Here is a 24,109-nt window from a genome sequence, read left to right on the forward strand (position 1 = left end):
CAGGGAGCCACCTATCAGGGCCCAACAGGCTCATATAAGAGGAGTTACAGGGCCAGAGTGAGTTCGGTCTCCTTGCAGCGACCGGGGGAGCAAGAGGTGCTCCTGGCTGGCTGCAGGAGCTGAAAGAGACTAAGCAGGTAGTTACTGGGACTGGTCAGCGAACTGAGTCCAAGAAGGGTGGATCAGCAGGAAGGCTGGGGTTACTGATGACTCAAGCAGAGGTAAGAAGTCCACAGGGAAGAAGCCCTCAGTGTGCTGCCCAATTGCAGAGTAGGAGACTTGCAACCTAGCTGGACCAAGCGAGGGTATCATGATGAGCCCTGTTGGACTGGTTAAAGACTGAGCCCCGGCAGGGCTGCAGAGGAGGACACGCCAACCAAGGGTAGCGCGATGGGCCCTGTTGGACTCTTTTAGAAGACTGAGCCCAGGGAGGGTTGCAGGACATTGGGGACATTTTGGATTGTGTACCCTGGATGGGGTTTGTTTGTTTCACATGTGGAGTGAGTGTCATTTGGCCAGAAGGCTGAGTCACTGAAGACCCACCTGAGAATGGCAGCAGTCGACAGAGGGCACCACGAGCAAAGGAAATTGAGAAAAAACCTACAAGCATGCACACACTCAACCAGGGGGTGCTCGTAAGTGGGGGGTGCACCCCATTAGAAGCACATACACATTTAATAATGGAAGCATCAACCCACAGCTGCCAGCAACCCCCATTTCAAATTGTGAACTGTCTGGGTACCCTTTAATGTTTGGTGTTAAACAGGTGTGCAATGTGACACACAATCAGATAAAGTACTTTTGCAAGTGCAAATCAAATGAGAACGAAACCTTTAAAATGAAATTTGCACAAGGCAGATGTAATCCTCTGCCTCCCTGTACTGCCACGATGTGTGCACAGATAGCATCTCTAATTTCTCAGGCCCATCTGGACCCAGGATCAGTATATACTCATAGATAGTTTCCAGTTGCCTGTACAGAGTTTGCAATCCAGAAGCATCGTGTGTCCACCTAGGATGGAAATAGTTGCCTTTACTCCCACCCCCCAAATTTTGTGTAGAGAGCAGCAGGACATGACCATGAAACCTGTATTTACCATGCTGGTATCCAGATGGGTCTACAGACTGCACCAATGAGATCTGACTCTACCAAATGTCCATTCCACCACCATCTGGCAACTACTGGGCTTGAAACTGAATTGCTGTTTTCCAGAGCCATGGACATCAGGACATAGATTCATGAGCCATGGCAGAAGTGGGTATGTGGGGTCCCCCAAAATAACAGTTGGCACATATACACCATACAAAGCAATATAATTTTTGGGAAATAAAGTCCTCACTTCTCCCTTCAAGTACAAACCGAAGTTCATCAACACCATGGACTCAAGGACCTTTCCTATGCTTCCTACATTAGTATTCATAAATCTGCCTCCATGGTCAACCAAGCCTTGCAGGACAATGGAATAGTATCCTTTGTGGTTCAGGTACTCACTTATCTCTTGTTGCAGGCAAATTATTGGAACAATTATGCCATTAGTGGCCTTAGTGCAGTTTGGGAACCCCATAATCTGAAAACCAGCTATTATTTCTGAAATGTTTCTTAGGCTAATCACCCATATATACACCAGAGTGTTAACTGCCTCACAAACATCCTCAACCATGATCCTAATAGTGGACTTTCCACCGCAAAAGGGTTTGCAATGCACCTACCACTGTCTGGAGAAGCTGGCTTTCACTGGCCAATAGCAACCCGATTCTCAACTGGCATTGCTTCCTGAATTGGGTGTTCTTGTGCTTGAGGTTTGGTGCCAGCTCCTCATATATCTTCAGGAAGGTCTGTTTCCTCATGCAGAAGTTCTGCAGCCACTGCTGGTCATCCTAAGTCTCCAGGACAATGTGAGCCCACGACACCATGATAGTCATCCTGCACCAGAAGTGATGGTGCACAAAAATGGATTTTTGTGGTAGTAGCAGCAGCATTAAACATCTGTCCAGTGTGACACATACAAATCTTCATTGTACCGCAAAGCCAGCTATCTTTGACATATAAGACAATGCTAGGAAAGTGCCATCCAGTTTCTTGCCAGGCACCTAGTCCACTGCATAAACATTTGCCCCACAATTAGCAGCAGCAAAACCACATCATCCAACCGATCCATGTCTTCAACCAAGTTCTGAAGGGTTAAAAGTGAGGGGTGATGTGATCTGGAGGTGCCAATGGCAAATGCATGAAGGAGGGAAACAGTACCAAGAAAAAAGACTAAGCTCTTTTGCCTAACACAAAAGGGTCCTGATTTTAGTTGAACAAACAAAGTTTATTGCTAGATTTATCTTGGTGGTTCTTGGGGAGTTTTGTAAAATCATTTAACTTATTAAAACTTGGGGCCGATGTCCAGAATGACAGCTGGATTGGAGGCAGATGATGGAAGACTATCAGAAATGAGTAAGCAATTATGAATCACTAAGAATGAATTACTGTTGTAAATATAATTTGTATTAAAATAAATACTATAATGTGTACTTGCTCTCTGAGTTGGAACTGCCTCTGACCCATGCTGTGTATATCATCTTTTGAGTCCAGTTTAAAGATAATGATAATCATGTTAAGTAATATGGCCCCATTTGTGGTTGAATGTAACTTCACTTTACCCTACCAATACCTGCTCCTCACTAAGGTTACAATGCTCTCAAAACATAAAACAGAAATATATAATAGAGTAATGGCATATAATGGGTTAGAGGACATATTATTCACACCACCCCAACCTGCACCAAATTTCATAAACTATAAAAAAGCTGTGCTTATGCTAAGGAGGTAATAAAACAATGAGGAAATCTATTCTGGCTGACAGTTTACCTACTCGAAGGGATTATTTTATAATTATTATTAGTTTAAATTATGGTGGCAGAACAAAAAAGTTTTGACGGGCGTTTCCTTTATCATATCATATCACATATAGATCAAGTTCTCTCTGATTTTGTAATATTTATGTAACTGCATTAACATTTTGATTAGCGAGGAATACAGGGGCTCACCATGATTTCACTAGCTAAACCAAATTATGTTATTTTTCACATTACAACAATAAGAGATGAAACAGTGTCAGCTGCCACCCTTTTTACCTTCCCCAGTGGGTAATACAAAAACTAGAGCTAATTTTAGAATTGCCTGAGGGCAACCTTATAACTCTCCCACTGCCTTGTTATAAAATGTTCAGGTTGATGCTTTGATGTGTGAGGGAAAATGAAATGAACATTAGTAAAGAAATACTCATTTTAAATATCCTTTGAGAGACACCTCTGCATGGGAAATAACACACATCTTAATGTACAACATGCCGTAGCATCTAGAAGGTAATTTAACTGAGGTATGACCTAGTTTACATGTAGAAAAATATTTGGCAGGCATAATGATATACAGTTTAAGGTAGGTGATTTCTGCAGGTCCAACAAACTGATCATATTTTTGTCACTACTTGCATAATTCAGCAATGAGTAGAAAATAGGCACAGTTGATGAAAAGGCATAGCAGTTCATGTTACGTTTAGATGGATTAAAAATGCCTATTTTAGCTATATTGTTGAATGTAAAAATGACCCACTGTCAACTAATCCTGCTGCCAGGAGAGATTGATGTCTGCTGGTCTGTAACTTCACTGTATAATATTTTATAGCAACTGCTGCAGTGAAAAAAAACAGCTGTAAATATTTACTTCTAAGCTTTAATTTCTTTAGGCAAAATGAACTGTTCATGACCTTCAAATTATGAATATCTACTGGTTGGCAGGAGACTGATCTACCCCACCTATGCTCTGCCACTTACTCTAATACTGATATTTCTGCATCAGCAAGGATGATAGTAATGGGAGGGTGTCATGTGCAAACTCTTTGCATTTCACAGTATTAAAGGAGCAACTGAAGTATGTTACATTTTATTCTTACCTAGCCCAATCTATTGTAAAACAATAAAAAAAGAGGTAATGTTACTAAAAATTAACAGGCTAGCAGTTATTGTTTCCTTTTCAGTAACAATGAAGCAACTTTTATTGTTTGATTCTTCAGCAAAGAGATTACCATACACATTGGAAAGCTAAATGGTGTTTATTTAATAGAGCATCATATAAATGAACAAAGGGAAAAGTGATAATTCAGATTTTATCCTATGAGTTTTTTAATCCTTGGATTATCAGGAGGCTGGGCAAATAATGTGTATAAAGGCAGTTTTTTAGATACGAATGAAGGCTCTGCAGAGAAAGAATTATAGCCCAGTCTATGTCTATAAGAAATGTTGCTGAAACAGTTTTCAGCAGTGGGTCCTCCATAACCTCTATTCTGTATTTTTTAAACTCTTGTTCTCACCAATTTGAGCATAAGTGGTTCATCTTGCAAAATGGTCCCTGAAGTAGGGTTAAGCCCTTTTCATACAAAATTCATATGGAAATAGCATCTACGTTCTTATGAGATGGAAAACAATTAAATAATCATGTGATGCCTTCAGCATTCCTGAGACATTACAACTGGAACAAAGAATGTTTTCCATGGAACAAATGTCTTCATTTTACTTTTTTCCTTCCTGGACCCATAGCAACAATCTCTAATTGACTAAGATATTTTCCCTATAGTTTCCCATCATTGTTACCATTGGTGATAGCAACAGTACTAGTGCTAGTGTAGAGAAGGCTCCAAGTAGCCACTTGTATTTTAATCACCATACTGCCTGAGTGAAGGTCCAGACCACACAGCAATTTTAAGAGGCCAGTAGACAATCTACCCTGGCTCTTTTATGTTTTTAATTCTTGACAGAAGTTAGGAGGGAAAGCTATGACAACTACAGAGGAAGCAGTGGTAGTGATCCAGGAATGGAAGAGAATGAAAATGTCTGGATATGGAAATTGTAGGAAGTACTTGATCCTGGAGCAGATACCAACATGAGGAGTGACTGAAAAAGCCATAGTAATACATTCCTTGTTTTTTCTAAATTCAATTAAAATATTATTTTCAGAAAACTGGATAGAGAGATTCTTCTTCCCAGGTATATACCTTAGATGTAAGAGCCTGCAATAATTGAATGGCATCCCAATTGAGAAAAATTGTGACAATCTGGCATTAGGCCAGGAAGAAAGGATATTCTCTAAATTATTATTATTGTTTACATTTAACATTTATTTTGTACTCATATCTAGATGGCTTAACCCAGCAGGAGGTTGGAGGAGGGAGCAGTGTAGTTTTGTGTATGTGTTTTTTTTCCTTGACAGGAATTTATGATGGAAAGCTATGATAGCAACGGAGAAAGCAGTGATAGTGATCCAAGGAATGGAAGAGACAATGAAGATGACTAGATGTGGAAGCTACAGAATGTACATTGTCCTGGAGCGCGTACCTGAAAGCTGCTCTCTTGGTACGAAGTGACACTTGATAGAGCTGATGGAAGGGAAGATGTGAGGTTTGAAGAGGCAGATAGAAACTATGGCTGAGTTTTGAAAAGGATACAAGCAGATGATGGAGAGAAAGCAAGGAGACAGCTGAAGGAAAAACTCAAGACTTGCATATGAAAGCTGGAGTGGAGAATTGTGAGGGTAGACTGCTGGATGAGCACAGTGGCCAGTGGAAGCATGTGACCAAGAGAACCAAGCAGAGAAAAAGACCAGCTAGTGAAGGAAAAATAAAGCTGAGGAATAGGTTTGCTGAGTTGGAAAATGAAGAAGAGGCACAGCAGGCAGTAACAGAAGGGCAAGGATGAGGAGAAGAGCAGATTTCCCCTCTTCTTGTAGGACTGAGTCAGTCAATGGAGATAGCCAGAGCTCAGAGCTCCAGAAGGATAAAGGATGACTTGCAGAACATTGCAAGTGAGAGATGATCAAGAGAACAGCTGTGCTGTCTGCCCTGAGCTAAGATATGGGATGTGGACCTGAGGCTGAAGATTGTAATGGGAACAGGAAAAAATCCACTGATTGTCCTTCACATATGAACAAAATGACAAAGCTAGATTCTCTCTGGAACACACCAAAGGAGACTATGTGAGGCTGGGGAAGATGCTTGAAGAAATGGAGGTTCGAGTGATCTTCACTGGGATTCTACTTGTCCCTAAAAAAGAGTAAAAGGTAAGAGAAGATTATGATGATCAACAGATGGCTTAGGTAATGGCACTATTGGGAGAGATTCGGCATGTTTGACCACTGGGAGGCATTCATGGACAGAGGTCCATCCCATGAGAATAGTCTCCACCCGAGTAGACAGGGAAATAGACTTCTGGGATGGAGGTTGGTACAACTGATTAAAAGAGCTTTAAACTAGGGATTTGGGGGAAGACAGCTGGGAGATGCTCATGTAATTGACACACTTGATTCTATAATTGAGCAGGAGGAAAATTAAGTAAGAGGACAGAGCAATGGACAAAGGAACAGCAGAGTGTAGGAGAATAGTTATGAAGAGGAAAGATAGCATCTTGGTATGCAATACTGGCAGTAGTATGACTGTACCTAAACAAGTGAGTGAATCTGGGTGAATCCAAACAGAAACAACTAAGTTATCCATACACTAATCCAATAAGCCTGGATAACAAAATGCAGGAACTAGAACTCCTGGTGCAGGAAGTGAAACCAGATATTATTGGGATTACAGAAACATGGTGGAATAGTACCACAGGTATTGGAGGGAAGACAGAAGTAAAGGTGGTGGAGCAGAATTGCATATTAATGACAAGATAGAGTAAAAAATAGAAGTGATGTAATGGATAAAATAGAATCTGTTTGGGTCAAAATCACTTTAGAGAAGAAAGCTAACAATGGCTCCACTGGGTAGTGCTTGAATTATGCTACAGAGCCCCAGGATCTGATTTTGATATGGATAGAGAACTTTTTAATATTTTAAGGAAATAAATATTACTGGGAATTGTGAGATTATGAGAGCTTTTAATTTCCCTGATATGGACTGGAAGACTAGTGCTACTAATAATGGTAGGATCCAGATATTCCTGGGTGTGATAGTAGACAGATTTCTTCACCAAATAGTTACTGAACCAACAAGAGGTGATGCCATTTTAGATTTAGTATTGGTAAGTGGTGAAGACCTCATAGTAGAACTGGTAATAGAGGACAACCTTGGTTCAAGTGACAATAAATTATCCTTCCATTTTGTTTAAACTGAATTAAACAAAAATAGATCTGCAACTAAGGTCCTTTATTTCAAAAGGACAAACTAACAAAAAATTACCACATCAGAGGTAGAAGTCAAACTCAAAGAGCTTAATGGGACCAAATTAGGGGTCCTGGACAACCTCCATACAAGAATATTAAAGGAACTGACATGTGAAATTGCAAGTCAATACTAAGGATGTTTAATGAATCTGTAAATGTGAGGGTGTCATATTTCTGACTGGAGAACTACTAACATAGTACCTATTTTTATGAATGTGGAAAAAATTGATTCAGGAAATTACAGGCCCATTAGTTTGACCTCAATTGTATGCAAGGTCTTGGAACACATTTTGAAAGAGAAAGTAGTTAAGGAAATAGAGGCAAATGGTAACTGCAATAAAATACAGTTTTACAAAAGATAAATCATGCCAGACCAACCTGATCTTGTTCATTGAGAATATTACTACATTTCCTTTTAAAAAAAAAAACAAAAAAATCAGTTGATGTAATGGACCTGGATATCAGTAAGGCTTTTGATACAGTCTCTCACAATGGAAATTACTAGTTAAACTGAAGAAGATGAGGATTAATATGAGAACTGAAAAGTGGACAAGGAACTGGTTAAAGGGCAGACTACAATGGGTTATGCTGAAAGTGAACTATCAGGCTGGAGAGAGGTTACTAGTGGCGTTCTTGGAACCAAATTTATTTAACATTTTCATTAATGACCTTGGCATAAAAAGTAGGAGGGTGCTAATAACATTTGCAGCTGACATAAAGTTGGGAAGTATTGCCAAGACCAAGGAGAATCAGAATATTATACAAGAAGATCTGGACAACCTTGAAAACTAGAGTAATAGAAATGGGATGGGTTTCAGTGGTAGCTGTGTTAGTCTGTATCAGCAAAAAAAAAAAAAACAAGGAGTCCTTGTGGAACCTTAGAGATTAACAAATTTATTTGGGCATAAGCTTTTGTGGGCTAGAACCCACTTCATCAGATGTATGAAGTAAAAAATACAGAAGCAGATACAAATACATGAAAGGATGGGGGTGCTTTACCAAGTATTAGGTCAGTCTAATGAGATAAATCAATTAACAGCAGGATACCAAGGAAGGAAAAATAACTTTTGAAGTGGTAAGAGAGTGGCCCATTACAGACAGTTGACAAGAAGGTGTGAGTAACAGTAGGGAGGAATTAGTATTGGGGAAATTAAGTTTAGGTTTTGTAATGACCCAACCATTCCCAGTCTTTATTCAGGCCTAATCTGATGGTATCTAGTTTGCAAATTAATTCCAGTTCTGCAGCTTCACATTGGGAGTCTGTTTTTGAAATATTTTTGTTGAAGAATTGCCACTTTGAGGTCTGTTATTGAGTGAAATAGGATGAAATTTAACAGTGCAACATTCAAGGTCATGAACTCAGGGACTAACAACAAGAATTTTTGCAATAAGGTGGGGAATGTATCAATTGGCAGTGACAGAAGAGGAGAAAGAGTTGGGTATATTGGTTGATCATAGGATGACTATAAGATGTCAATGTGATGCAGCTGTGAAAAAGGCTACTGTAATCCTAATCATGTGAGGTATTTCAGTAGAAATAGGGAAGAGTTAGTACATTATATAAGTATCAGAGGGGTAGCCATGTTAGTCTGGATCTGTAAAAGCAGCAAAGAGTCCTGTGGCACCTTATAGACTAACAGACGTATTGGAGCATGAGCTTTCGTGGGTGAATACCCACTTCGTTGGATGCATCCACGTATTCACCCACGAAAGCTCATGCTCCAATACGTCTGTTAGTCTATAAGGTGCCACAGGACTCTTTGCTGCTTTTACATTATATAAGGCACTGGTGAGACCTCATCTGTAATACTGTGTGCAATTCTGGTCTCCCATGTTTAAGAAAGATGAATTCAAATTGGAATATGTGCAGAGAAGGGCTACTAGAATGATCAGAAGAAGGGAAACCTACCTTGCGAGATGAGACTCAAGGAGCTTGGCCTCTCTATAAATACATCAGAGGGATAAATACCAGGGAGGGAGAGGAATTATTTAAGATAAGACCCAACGTTGGCACAAGACCCAATGGATATAAACCGGCCATCAACAAGTTTAGGCTTGAAATTTGACAAAGGTTTCTAACCTTCAGGGGAGTGATGTTCTCAAACAGCCTTCCAAGGGGAGCAATGAGGGCAAAAAACCTAACTGGTTTCAAGTTGAGCTTCATAAGCTTATGGAAGGGGATGGTATGATGAGATGGACCACATGCCACTGTAGGCAATCTGCAACTGCTAGTAGCAAAAATACCTTATGGCCAGAGATGGGACACTAGATGTGGAGGGCTTTTATTTACTATAGTGAATTCTTTCCCAGGTGTCTGGCTGCTGGGTCTCCCCAAAATGATCAGTGGCCAACTGATCGGTGTATATGGGGTTGGGAAGGAATTTCCCCCCAGATCAAATTGGCAGAGACCCTGACAGTTTTTTGCATTCCTTTGTAGGACAGAGTGCAGGTCATTTGCTGGTTTAAATTAGAGTAAGTAGTGGATTGTCTGTAACTTGAAGTCTTTAAATAATGATTTAAGGACTTCAGTAACTCTGCCAGAGGTTACAGGTGGATGTGGTTCTGTGGCCGGTGACACGCAGGAGGTTGGACTAGAGGATGATGATAGTCCCTTCTGACCTTAAAGTTTATGAAAGTCTAGTCAGGGACATTGTGCTAGGCACTTTATAAAGTAAATGTCAGTCTCTGTCATCAAAGAGCTTGGAATACGAAAAACAATATATACAAGTGGATAATAGGAACAAGCCAGTTGGATGGAAATGGGAGGGTAGGGGGCGGGGAAAGGAGGTAGTAAAGTGGTGGTAACAAAATTAATTGGATGTTTTAGCACAGCTTAACTGCTTACAGTACACAATTCTTAGGCAGTCAGTAACAGTAACCACAGTTTGCCACCTGCTTAGTCATTATCAGTATGCAGTTTTCTGGATGCATCAAGCTGTTGCTTTTATGGACTCAACATTGGGGTTTGTTCTCCCATGTGTAAAAGCCACATAGGAAAAAGCACAAAGGTGCTTATGGGAGAAGTGGGTAAGAAGGCAATCGATACTGGCATTGTCGGCAGAGTGAAGGTAGGATTTGATCTTGACCATAAGATGGACAGGCAGGTAAAGTGAAGCGCAAAGTGTGGAGGGCTATGAATACATGCAATTTACTGCATGAGCAATGCTCAAATTAGTGGTGCCATACAACTATAGTCAAGTATAAATTGTGATAGTACAAAATTAATAAGAAAATCCAGTTTGTAACATCAAATTAAGGTTCAATTCATAGATTATGATAGCAAGTTAGAAGAGCTTTTGTATCTCTGTACTTTAAGAGAGTCCAGCAAACATATTTTAAACGGTGCTATTTCCATTAAATAATTAGGGAAATAACGTCAGACTTATTTAGAGAGCTGTGGCTCACTCTACAATCAAACTGCAAAATACTGAGAGGCAAAAATGTGAACATTGTTTTGTTGAATACAATTCAACGTTCAAGGAATATTTTATCTAATCTAGAAAAAAAAGGTTGAGACACAAAATTTGGATCCTAATCCTAACTTCTCCCAAGATCCAAGGGCTTTAGCTCCTGGGTTCTACTTCGTAGACATTTCTAGTTTTGCAATAAATAAAATCCCAACAAAACAAACTTTTTCTAGCTAAATGAAAACCTGCAATATGTATTAGAGATTTCAATACTGTCCAAGAGACATAGTGGAGCAATGAGTGCCTGCATTAGGACAGTTTAAATCAACTCACCTTGCTCTGGTACCCACAGAAAAACCAATGTATTACAATGGAAAATTCAGTCCCCCTTTCCATAGCTAATACAGCAAAGCACCTTAGGGGCCAATACAGATGAAATCATATCCAAGCTATTGTTTTAATAATACCATTATGATCCTACTCTGTAATACTGAACAGAATACTGAACAGAAAGGACCTCATCCAAAGCCCTTTAATGAGATGCTATTCACAGAAGTTTGGCACATATTGGTATTGTGAAGTCAGACCATAATACCTTACTGAAACCCATAACCAACAATACACATGTAAAGCCAAAGATAAATGAGTATTCCATGCAAAAAAACTACCCTGAACTAATGCAAAGTTAGGGTTGCAAATTTAAGCACAAAATCAGAAAATGCAAAAGTTAAGATTCACACACCACCACAAACAGGTGCAGCGTAAGAGCCCAAATAGGTGGGAATAGAATTAGAATAACTAGGCTATAGGGCACAAAATGAATTTAGGGTTGCCAGTTCTTGCCTTTCAGTGTTTTTCTTAAAGCTCCAGCTCCAGGATTAATGTGATACAGGAAAGAAAGAAAGCTGAGATTTTTTTTTAAAAGGAAAAAAAAAGTAAATTTCTGATCTTCCTGGCTTTGCATAAAACCTTGAAAACGTACCCGAGAACTAAAGACTGAAATATCAGAAACAAATTAAAGAGCGCACACTATTATTTTTAGAATTTTCATGATCTTTAAACCAAATTGCATAATTTTGGGGGGCCCTGACTCATGATTTTGAATGCTCAAGTTTGGCAGCATTGTGTATGTGAAGATATACATTTAGCAGTCAAAACAGAAACCAAAAATACGACATGGAGCAAAGAAAGCCAGGGGAAAAATGCAGCAGAGAAAAGAACAGTGAAGTCTTTTCCTCAAGAGTTATTGTTTATAACAAGGAAGGAAATAAGTTAAGAGAAATAGGAAATTAACAGAAAAGTTCCCAATTTGGAAATCAACACAGCCCTCTAAGGAATCCTTGATAAAACCACATCATTGTCCCTTCTCTTCTGTTTCCCAAGCAGCTACCCTAATAGACCTTCCTCTGAGAAGGCCTAATAGACCTTCCATCTGTAAAAGCAGATGGAGAAAGACGAGCTGTGATGAACCCTTTGCACCCAATGCCCTCAGCAATAGCCAAATTCTGCCTTGACATAAATAGGCCACAACTCCCTTTGATGCCAATGATACTATAATACTAGGAAAACATATGTTCTGGGGACATCCAATCTTAAGCCTTTATGAAAAGTTACAATGTAATCAGTTTTCATTTATATTATAAACAAACCACATTTTTCAGCACTGGTTGGTTTAGAATGTGTGCACATGTGCTAGGAGAGGGGCAACATGTTTTCAGAGTTATTCAATCATATGCAGCAAATGAAACAAGTTTTGTGTGTTATACAAGATACACCTCTACCCCAATATAACGCGACCCAATATAATGTGGGTTCACATACAATGCGGTAATGCTCTGAGCCGAGCCAGGCTAGGGCTGAGGGGTTTGATAAGGGGCAGAGGGTCTTGAGGGCCATCAGGGGCTGCCCCCCCAGGGTCTGGGGGGCAGGAGCTGTGGAAGGACACTTTTGGGGGGCCTGCAGTCCCAGAGTGGCCTGGGGGATTAGTGGGGGGCCAGGAGCAGCCCGCTCTATTTCCGTCGCCCAGGCCTCAGCTGTGTGGCTCAGGGGAGGGGGTTTGGGGGAAGGGATCCCCCTCGCACTCACTGGCAGCTGTGGAAACGGAGCAGCCCGGCACCAGCCCCGCTTCCCGCCGCAGCGCCCCGCTTCCCGCCGCAGATGAGTACGGGGGGCGTCCTTTCCCCAACCTCCCTGCACTCACTGGCGGTGGGAAGCAGAACAGCCCAGCCCCAGCCCGCTCCACTCCGCCAGCTCCCAGCCGTGGCGCTCCACTTCCCCCCACAGGTGAGTGTAGGACCTTTCCCCAGCCACCCCCCAGCAACACGGCTGGGGCTAGGCCAAGGAAAGCGGAGCAGGCTGGGGGCCACGTCACTCCACTTCCTGCTGCAGGTGAGGGGGGGCATCCTTTCCCCAACCTCCCCGCACTCACTGGCGGCAGGAAGCGGAGCACTCCGGCTGGGAGCTGGCGGAGTGGAGCAGGCTGGGGCCAGGCTGCTCCGCTTCCCACCGCTGCCGGTGAGTGCCTGTCAAGGGGCGGGAAGGGGTGGATAGAGGTCGGAGCAGTCAGGGGACAGGGGGGTTGGGTAGGGGGTGGGTCCTGGGGGTGACTAGGGACAGGGGGCACTGGAGGGGGTGGTCAGGGAACAAGGAACAGGGTGGGGGGGCAAAGCAAGTTTGATATAACGCGGTCTGACCTATAACACGGTGAGATTTTTCGTCCCCCGAGTACCGCGTTATATCAGGGTAGAGGTGTACTGAAAGCTGTTATATATTTCTACTTATGAATTTATTGATTATTACTGAATTTAAAGTTATCACTACAGGAGGAAATTCTTGGCTTTTTGAGCAAATAATGAGCTACTAATCATTTTAGTTGCAGAGATTTAAGAATAGGGTTTGGTAGAGATTGCAACCACATGCAGTATCTTTGGGGGCTATTGTATTAAAATTATGAATGGTTTGTGTGTGATTGTGTTCTATATTTCATAGGCAAGGGTTACCACGGTTCCTAAAGGAACTGCAAACAGTGGGGAGCGATTAAGTTGAGTTCTGATGCCCAGACCCTGCACATGCCACAGCAGCCCAGAGTTGCCAATGCAGGAAAAGTCCTGCTCAGCCTCAGGTAGAAGCAGTCTTTGGAGATTTTAAAGGGAAGGTCTAGCAGGTCTCTGCTGAGCATGTGAACTGTCTTTTTGAAAGGCATAACTTGGCACAATTTGAGGATATTTTCCTGGGGATGGCAAAAGACACATCCCTGACATAAAGGCCATCCCCTGCCAAATTTCAAATCCCTGCTCCAAAGTGTTGCAAGTCTGAGTTAATGATGACTCAAAATTGTAAAGCAGGCTCAACTAGAATTATTTAAATCAAAAGATTATCAATCTGAGATTAGTGCAGCATTATACACAATATGCAAAGAACAGATACAGTACCACCCTTTGATGTGATGATGATAAAGAGCTGGTTATGTGTCTTTCCTTCACTGTATCTGGACGGATGCAGCAGATTCATTCCCCAACTAAGTTCCCAAGCCAGTGTATTATATAGGGTTTCCAAACAAAGAAAACCTCTTTGCCAAAAGAAACAGAATGTATAGAAATAATCTGATTTATGTGTGAAGGCATGATTATTTACAACTGAGAGGACTAACAATTCTTCAAGATAATATATTTCATTGGGTCTTTCGTCCCCCATAATTATTTTTCCTGTTGATTCCCCAACAGAAGACATTGGCTGTAACAATAAGCTCTTATTGATTTCCCAAGTGTATATATACTTATGTAAGCATTATATATCTAGGAAATGGTTTCAAAGACTATCTGGAATTCTATGGACATAGAGGCACCTAGGATTATTATTATATAGAATCTACACATTCAATTCCTTAACAGGACTACTTATCGATCAAAGACCAGTGTTCTGGGCCTTCGAACTGAACATACTCTTTGTTAATATCATAAAGATTCTAAAGACTAGTTGATATATAAATGAATCAAATATACAGAAAGACAGGGCTAAAAAGGTTACTAACAGACAATAAAAAAAGCATAGAGGCATGCCTTTCAAAAAAAAAGATCTCAGGAATTTTTGTACATGGGCAAAACAACTGAGTTTTTTCCTAGCTATGTTTTCAGAAATGGCTGAAATTTTCCCCAAAATTCAGTCTAATGCAGACACCCACTATAGAAAAATATGGCCAAATGGTTAAAGTTTGGCAAAGTTCTGAACATAATGAACATAACTGAAAGCATAACTTTAACTGGTGGACAACTATCATAATAAATGGTGATACCACCCTTGCCTATAAGAGATGGCACAAATAGCAATACCTATAATTAGGGTTGCCCAACACTTCCCATAAGAATCAGTTCCGAGCCTCCTGTTCTGCATAGTGCCTCCCCGTGGATACAAAGAGGGAGGTTGTGGTCAGGATATGCAATTCATCCATATTATATATAAAATATATTTTTGGTATATGAAACTGAAAAAAATGTTGAATAATGCAAAGCTTTAGGAAATTTTAATGTAGACTTCACTGCCAGTTCTGCCTATAATTTCTCTGTTACAGTATTCACACAAACATGAGAGCCACAAATTCATTCTACACGTTTTCTTTAGTGTGAAAATGCTTATCTCTTGTGTTTTACTTACTATGTGTAATATTTTGTAAGCTGTACTCAAGTCACAAGCCTCCTATAGTTCACAAATTACTACGCAAGATGCTGTTTCATGCTTGATCATTTGGCCGTTAGCAGCATTTTATAGCGTCAGCGATAAGCGAAGAAACACAACTGCTGCTGAAGTCCAATCTGGTATTATAACAAGAATTCAGGAACAAGTCCAAATCTCCAGCTTCAGAGCAAGTCCAACTCTGGCACGGTACCCTTCCATCTCCTCCCCAGGCCCACATAAGCACAATATCTATGGATGCTCTTCTATTTGACCTACATACAGTACTGATTATTACAGCTTTCTTTAACAATAGTAATTCTGGCCTACTGTGCTAATAATTTTGCTGATAGGACCTAATTAACAACCAGACAATCTACATTATCTCTTTATTGTGACTGTGTTAACAATGAAATTTCTATCAAATTGCACTGTGTGATATTGAAATTCTGGTTACAATCATATCTCTGTAAATGAGTGTAGGTATATTATTGACAATAAAACATCCTAAATACATTATGGCTTTAAAAATGTTATATATTATATATGAAGGTGGCCTCATAATATAGGCAACTATAAGGAAGGAAAATTAAGGTGGACATGGCTACATCCTTGTTGTACGTGATTTAGGTAGATGTTTAAACATGACAATCCAAATAAAACTCAAATCTCAGAGGTAGAAATATATATAAGTGCATGTCTGTTTCCACAGCTCAGCAATGCAGTGATACTATTAGACAGTCATAAAAATTTAACTTTTCTTAATAATGTAAATTTAAAATAAAAGAAAAAAAGTCTTGATAATTGATGTATTAACACACAATATTTTAAAATTACCATGAATCACTGAATCAAAAAGTACTTCCAACTAACCTGATAAGGAAAGTCTGGTTTGTAGTATGAATACATACATTCATGTTGTCACATAGTGACAGGCTCTCACTTATGCAACTCCACCTCCCCGAATTTTTTTCTTGTAAATTTCAGAGCCCAAACTACTCTGGAGAATGGAGCATCAATGCAGAGGAAAGAGGACACATTTCTGATAGGATCTGGTTGAGTTAACAGACATGCCTAGTGTCTTTGGGAGAGAGAACAATCAAAATGCAATAATGCCATTGGTCAGCATCAGCTCAAAGCCTGTTTAACAATATAGCAGCGTGTCACAATGGGAACAAAGTTTCTTGTTTAGCAACACATAAATGAGAGCACATCACTCCTATGTTTGGCTCTTTACTTTAACTCCCTGTCAAATCCAGATTAAGATCCAAGTGAGTGTAAAGAGAATAAATGTATATGACCAACAAACATAGAGCAAGAGAGAGGATGGAGAGGGAGACAAAGGAGGAAGATAGTTCACCAACAGTAAAACTGGACAGTCTTAAAAACAGAAGAAGAACTAAAAAATGATGGAGTTAAAGAAGCTCAAAGAAAAGTAAATCTCCAGAAGTGGTGGGTGGCCAACAGTGAGGTAACAGAGATTAAAGAGAAGTATTGAGATGAGACCCTTAGAATTGGGAAGAAAAAGTGTCAGTGACTTTTCAGAGAGATATTTCAGTGAAGTGCAAAACACCATCCAATTGGGAGGGTATCAAGGAGGGGAAACAAAGACCACTCCAGGGCCTTAGAATTACATTGGTCCCACCCCTTTTGAGGGAGAATGGATGTGGAGGATGGATAGACAATAGGATGAGTGGATGGATACATAAATAGGGGAAATAGCATCTTTTAATATACAGGGGGAGGAGACGGGGCTTAAGGGAATGCACCCAGCCCTTATAAAGGTGCAGGTGATTGTTAGGAGATGCCTGCAGACACTGCAGGAAGTAGGAAGGGTTCTCTAGGGCCCTGAATCAGAAGTGGGGAAGGCTTGTGGAGAAGGCTAAACTCCAGGCAAGAGGGGCTGAGCAAGCACAGAAGACAGACCCTCAGGGATGAGAGGTTGTGCCCAGCTTGGGACTGGGGCAGAATACATGAACTTTAAAAAGAGGACAGACTCTTGGCAGAGGACTGGACTCAGAAGAACCTGAGATGACAATTTTGTAAGTCTGAGTTTTCCTTAGAAAGGCTTTGTGCCAGACTTAGTAAATTGGACCTCAAAAGGGGGAAATGTTTTGAATATCTGATCTATTTTGACTTTTTAAGGGGTGTTACGAAGAAACTGAAGCAGGCTTTGGCAGCAGTGGGCACTACAGGGCAGGTATACTCTGGACAGTCACCCAATGAAATGTTTGTCATTTTACACTGCTGCAGCTCTCCTATTGGAAATATGATGGAGTTTTCAAGATGTGGAGAATTTTTTAATATTAATTTTAAATCAGATTATATTTTGAGGCTCTATGTGTATCTGTCCCTTTCAGCAAGAGTAACACCAAAAGCACATTTCTGCTCTGGAAAGTGACTACAATATGTAAAAATTGCACCTTATTACTCAACAGATCAGCTGTCTGTGTGTATTCACTCTCAGCTGATTACTGACTAAGGCAAGCTGCATTTCTGTTAACCCCGCAGAAGCAACATAGAGAAGAATGAGGGAGTTAGAATCTATTCCATCCTGGACAACATCTACAAAATTGTTTATTACATTCCAATCTGTTACACGTGTGCAAGCCCAAAAGAAGATAGTAGGATTGCACAGGTGTCACAATTTAACCTTCACAATTTAACCTGCACAATCTTTATTTCTGGTAGTGATGTCCATAAAGGAAAGAATCAAAACAGGCTTTTAAATCCAGCCGCAGTTTGCAGGGCAGAAACTTTTGGGGTGGTGGGGAGGAAGAAGAGGGCATTAACTTTTTACTTGAAACCAAATACATTTGATATGGAAGCAGTGAGGGATCATAACCATGGATTCCCACAATACTCTTTTATAGTACATTTTCAGAGACCTACCACACTTTGGGAAAATAAACAAGTCTTCTAGTATATCTTTAATATATATTAGTTATACATTGCAAAGACCAAGCTACTTGTAAAAAAGCAAGAACATAAGTTGACCACATCGAGCACCTACCAAAACCAACTTTACTGCACGATTCACAGAAATCAAACTGAAAATACATTTGATTAATTAAATCCACATATGCTACAGAAAACATGTACATCAATAGCTTTCCCCCCTACTTTTTCTTCATATTTTCCCCTAAATATTACAACAACTATAATTTTTGGTTATTCAATTTGAACACATTTCAGTTTTGAGATAAGTTCTTGGACAGCTGAAAAGTTTAGGAAAGAAATGTTTGCAAATCCATCTAAAAAAGACTTCCTCTAATTTTTTTTTCCCCTGCTGACCAATGTGTCAGCAATTCTCCCACAAAGACCCATTCAATTCTTATTGTATGGTAAATGTATATGGTAGTTTTACACTTTAACTGATGACCCCTCACAGTTTTATTATAGAACTGAACAGGATTATGCATGTTAAAAGTAAAATCTAGCAAAAGAAAACCATTTAACAAATATTAAACAGATACTTCAGATAGCTAAGTGCTTTATAAACATTTTTATACCATTGTTTGTCAAAACCTTAACATTTAAGTGTGCGGTTACATTGTTCTTTTTTACATCTGAAAAAGAGCAGTGAATTTAAACAATCTAAAATCATGCTCTTTGGCCTTCTCTTATTACTAGCGCCCACTGAACCTTTTCAAGATGAATGGTGGATATCTTTGTCCAAGACAGCTCATTCAGCAATCACAATATTTCCTATAAGTTAGATAAATTGAGTGGTCACTTAACGGGGAGAAAGGCCAACATCAATTGCAGCAAAGGTCGTTCAGTCCAGATATCATGTACTATATTAAATTGTCATCAGCTCTGAACAGCAATTCCGTCAATAACCCATCCAACTAGAATAACTGCAAATTTTAGAAACCAACTACCTGCCACATCAAACACACAGAACAGCACCTTCACAACAGCCAAGGAATTCACATGGTTCTATAATATCAGATCTTATGACACAAATAATTATATAGGATCATAGTCCTGATATATCAGTTGAACTAAAAACCACCATAAGAGAAAAAAAAAAATCTTACTGTCTTTTCAGTTTATCATAATACTCTTATAACCTGATGACTTTGTATTTATTCCCACTCATTACACTTACTGTAGTCTTAAACCCTGTGATAGGGTATGTTGTCCACCAAGGTCCTGGGAGGTACAAGAGCTGTCCTAGTACAGTGAGATCGACAGAGGCATTTTCCTTCTTGGTATACAGGAGTATTGGACCATATTGATCTATGTTCAATTGCTGGGAATCAGCTAGATTTGGGCTCATTACACTACAACGTCCAGCTGACAGGGATGAAAGAAGAACAAGGAAACAAGAGGCTGAAGGGATGGGGAAAAAGGCCAAACTCAGCCTGTTCAGATTGTTGTTGGAAAAAGGAGAAGAAACTGATACTGTTTGCAGGCTATTACCATTGCTGGTAAGAGTTCCCACCCCCGAAAACCCTAAAAGCTACATATGCAGCACATTTGGCAAGGATTTCAGGAGTGAAATGGGTAGGTGTCTTATGATACGACACAAACACATTTTAAGATGGTATATATCCTTCTTCCTATGTTGTTAAGTCAGTTTATTATATAGCAGAGTGAAAAGCAGACAAATTCATGTCAGTAGAAACTCCATAAAGAATGTTTTCTTATCCAGCACTTTTGTGCATCTGAGCATTAGAATGCATCAGCACAGTTTTACATGTTGGCCCAGTTTCTTAGGCGGACAGGAGACTTGTTATGGGTTTTAATCAGGCTGCAACTTTATTATATGGATGTCTGGGACTACCCAGCAGATAAAGTGTAACAATGCAGGCAAATCCATGCTTATTCAAGTCAATGCTTCGGGGCTTCCACCAGCCCCCCTTTGTTTCCATCCAGGTCCCCCAGCCAACCCATGGCTTGGACCTTACCATCAACCAGCCTCGCAAGAGGCTTAAGGAGGGCTATGAGAATGGGGAGGGGGAAGGAGTCCGTACCGTACTGGTCATGGGAGTCCCTGAACCCCTCCCCCGTTGTTTCTTTATCCAGTACCTCTTTTTAAGTCCTTTACCAGGCCATTTATCTAGTCACTGGCTGCCCTCCCTATGGAGTATCTGCACTGAACATCCGCCACAAGGAGGCGCCAGCCATTTGCTTGGCTGCCTCCCCCCGCACAACCCCACCGGGTTCCGAGACATCTGCAAATGGCCTCTTGGCTAACAGCCCTACTGGGGAGAAAGAACCCACTGTCCCATGTGTGATCGTCAAGGGACACCAGCAGCTGCACTGTCCTTCACCTGGTACTGCAGCAACAGCCCTTAACAGAGGGCAGCATGGGCGACCCATTCTCTGGATCCTTGTATTGACAAGACTCTTTAAAGGAAACAAAATAAACAACTTGTAAGCTGGAGCCAAAAAATCTGCATTTCACCAACCACATGACATTCTGAGGTTCCAGAGAGCCCGCAGCACACTGGAAATAAGACAAGGAGTCTGCTGTGCCATTATCCATGCCCGGCACGTGCTTGGAAGAAAAAACAGATGTTGAAGGTTAAGCATTGGAGAACAAATGCCCTTACCAACTTTCCAATCCTGTGTGATCTGGAAGTTTGGCGATTGATAACCTGTACCACTGCCATGTTGTGGCACCAAGGGCACATTCGTATATTAGACCCAAATTAATAACCATTTGTACCTCTACAATAATACCCCCTTAAATTGACTCTGAAAACTTTTCCACACCCACAAGTCTTACTACATCTGTGTAGTGACTCATATGTAATTGTGTGGTCTGGCTATGCCAGCTGTTGCCACTGCCAGCTGGGCACAAAAAAGCCCGCCCCGCGGCAACAACCCTACAAGCAAAGTTCAACTCAAAGCCCAGGTAGGTTAATGTCATGAAAGGGCCTTCTCTTTTGTCCTTCTCTAGGGGTTTCCCCAACTATTCAGCCAGGGACTGAAATGCGTCCAACAGGTGAAAACACTCATTTGACCCAGCTTGCCGTGCAAACAAAATTGTGCAAATAACGCACTATTTGGTTTAGTCCCACTCACTGAACTACTGCCCAGTGCAACTTTGTATTAAATTTCTGAAAAGCTGCACAGGATACTGAACAGCCCATGGGCATTGCCTTGTTGAAATAAAATTGCCAGTGGTAGGCATCTTAATCAACCACCATTATTAAATCCCCAGCAAATACTATTATGTGCCTGGGGCCCTTTTCGAGCTTGTTGCAGTATGAACAAACCCCTGGCGCCATTGGTGTTATTGAACCACAATGTGTGATGCCACCTTATTCCAGTTTGTGTTGCTGCCCTTAATGGAAACTGTTTATGACATGCCCCCAAACATACTGGGTGCCCACCTAATTATATTTGTATAATTAACAAAGGCCATGCTGCTATCTGGGTACGCCTGTACCATAACACCCGCCTAGATGACGAGGGCAGCCTCACAATTTTTTCATGTTCCTGGCACCCTTGGCCTCTTGGGCAGTTCACTGTTTGCTTGCCTTGTCCATGTGTACTGCCTGAACACCTTCCTGTGCCATAAGGATATTAGATAATGTTTTCACCCCTCTTAGCCAGAAGGCCAAATTGCCTGTGAGGATTCTATATTTAGATTGCACTGAGTAGATGAACTCCCATCGGGTAAGCAACCCCGGCAAATAAACCATACTGCAGAGCCCTGCTCCCCCATAGGCCTCCCGGGAGTGTCTACCCTGTCCCCTGCGGTTACATGCCCTGATGGCAGATGAGTTGCCATGTGCCCCTTCCTCATCCTGCTGCTGAAACCTGAGCCCACGCTGGGCCTACCCTGTCACCCTGTGCAGACCCCTCACATCTAGCTGCCTGAAGCTGCTGTTGTAAATGCAGATTAGCTTGCAGTAGCTGTGTGATACCATCAGTGCCCCTCACTGAAGGTGCCACCCCTAGGTGGGTCTGCCCAGGCTTCTCGACCTTCCACGCCTGGGCCCAGAGTATTTAATACCCCAATCGGCTGACTCCTGTTCCCTTTAGGTGAACTCACTGAGTGACTGGTTGAGCATGGTCTCTGCACCCGGCTGTGGTCCCTGCAACTGCCACCCTTTGCCAGGCTGGAAGGCCGGATACCACCTCTGCCACCCATTTCCCCAGCACTCCTGGGATCAGCATTACTGCCGTCCCTTGTGTTAGGTGGAAGAAAACATCCTGGTTTTTTAGGTGACCTTGCACCCTTTGAAGCGCTGTAATGCTGTGAGAAAACCTCAGAAACAACCATTTGCTGCACATCTTACCCCATTAATGTACAGGGCCTGCTCACCTGAGTGCATGGACACTTTCCTATGATCATTTGCCTCCCTTAGTCCATGGGTTAGTAGCAGTCCACGTACTTGTGAGCCCCCTTGCCCCTGCTGCGATAGTGTCTGTCTTGGGTTTCCTTCCAGTCCATGGGCTTCCTTGGGGCTGCCCTGCAAAGGTACATGCTGGACAGGGGACAGGCACATGAGTAGCAAGCAGCACTCAGCCCTAAAACAGTTCAATTTCTCTTGCCTCGCTCTCTCCCTCTCCCTCCACATTAATGGTCCCTTGCTTTGCTCCCTCCTCCTCCCCATCCCAGGAGATGCCCAGCTTGCTCCAAGTGAAATGAGAGGAGGGCCTTTTCCAGCAGCTGTATGTCTACCCTCATCCCACCAGCCAGAAGGCATTGGCCTGATCTCCCAGCCAGCCAGAACCCCTCCTCCCCGCTTAAAGTGCAGGGCGGTGACTATGAGCTTTCATTGTTACGTTGTACTTGCATATTTTGCGTCCTTGCCAAGTCCCGTTCCCCAACTGCAGCTTGAAGCCTGCCTACCAAAGAACGGCAAGGCGGCTGGTACATGAAACAGTTAAATTTTCCTTGCCTTGCTCTATCCCCCCATGCAAGTTGAATTCCTTGCCTTGCTTGCTTTGCAAACGCTGATTGCTTCACCTCCCTTGCAAATTCACCCTCCCTGGTTGCAGCTTCCAGCCTTCCCCTTCTTTCCACTATCCCCTTTTTGTGTAATTTGCCTGTGCCTGCCCTTCCCTGTCTCTGGGGGACCGGGGGAGGGGGGTAACAGCCCCCCTGTTTTCCCATCCTTACCCTTCTCCATGCCCCTGGAACCATGCTGTTTGCTGCTTTTCTGGAGCCACGCTGCTTCCACGTGGTCCTGCAGCAATGCTTTCACATAGAGACTTGCCCCACCCAGGTTCGTACCTTTATGCACATTCCGGGGATTGGGGGGCGGGGGTTGAGTCATTGCTGCAAAGTTGACCGAGCACCTTTTGCGGCAGTTTCTGACACCCCCACCCCCCAAAGTAGAGCTGTCCTTTGAGTAAGCCCACACAAATTCTGCCCCACTTTTAGTTGTGGTGCAGTCATTGTCAAGCCACTGCCAGCTTGTGATAATCTAAAAGCTAACAGGTGGCCTTTTGCTTCTTTTAGAGGCATGGCATAAATGCTGCATTGGATTCGAGCAACTTCCATTCTGTTTCTCTCTCTTACATTGTGACAGACTAGCTCTCTGAAACAATTAAGTAAAGTAAAGAATATTGCCAATATTATACCCATCACAGATGAAGAACCCTTATTTATGGATAAGTATATTCCAATCATTGGACCCAAGTGTTGCAGAGAGTCTTTTAAATCAACATGATGTCCCCCGAGTGCTATATTTTGCATCTTAATCTGTGTTTTAGCTGAAAGATGTGTAAAACCTGATATAGCCAGACTGGCCCCTATTTGTGATACATGTAAAAGAGGCTCAGGAGCATAAATTATTCCTACTGAGGCCAACTATAACTCTCACATATTTGCCTGCAGACTGAGGGAATCTCAGACAGTACAGAAATAT

General features: G+C 41.7%; 1 protein-coding gene across 16 annotated transcripts in view; it reads right to left on the reverse strand.

The window, feature by feature from the left end:
• The window catches only part of THSD7A (thrombospondin type 1 domain containing 7A), a 556,843-nt gene that overhangs the window by 296,197 nt on the left and 236,537 nt on the right, over positions 1–24,109 (reverse strand). The window contains exon 1 of one of the 16 annotated variants that reach the window (XM_039524541.1): positions 16,143–16,360. The exons of the other annotated variants lie outside the window; for them this stretch is intronic. Within the exon in view, the coding sequence (XP_039380475.1) occupies positions 16,143–16,182 (40 nt within the window). The 5' untranslated portion in view covers positions 16,183–16,360. Of the gene's footprint in view, positions 1–16,142; positions 16,361–24,109 lie in introns of those variants that run through there. 16 annotated transcript variants of the gene reach the window in all.

The sequence above is a fragment of the Mauremys reevesii genome, linkage group 2 (assembly GCF_016161935.1).
Source record: "Mauremys reevesii isolate NIE-2019 linkage group 2, ASM1616193v1, whole genome shotgun sequence".
NCBI classification, from domain to species: Eukaryota; Metazoa; Chordata; order Testudines; family Geoemydidae; genus Mauremys; species Mauremys reevesii.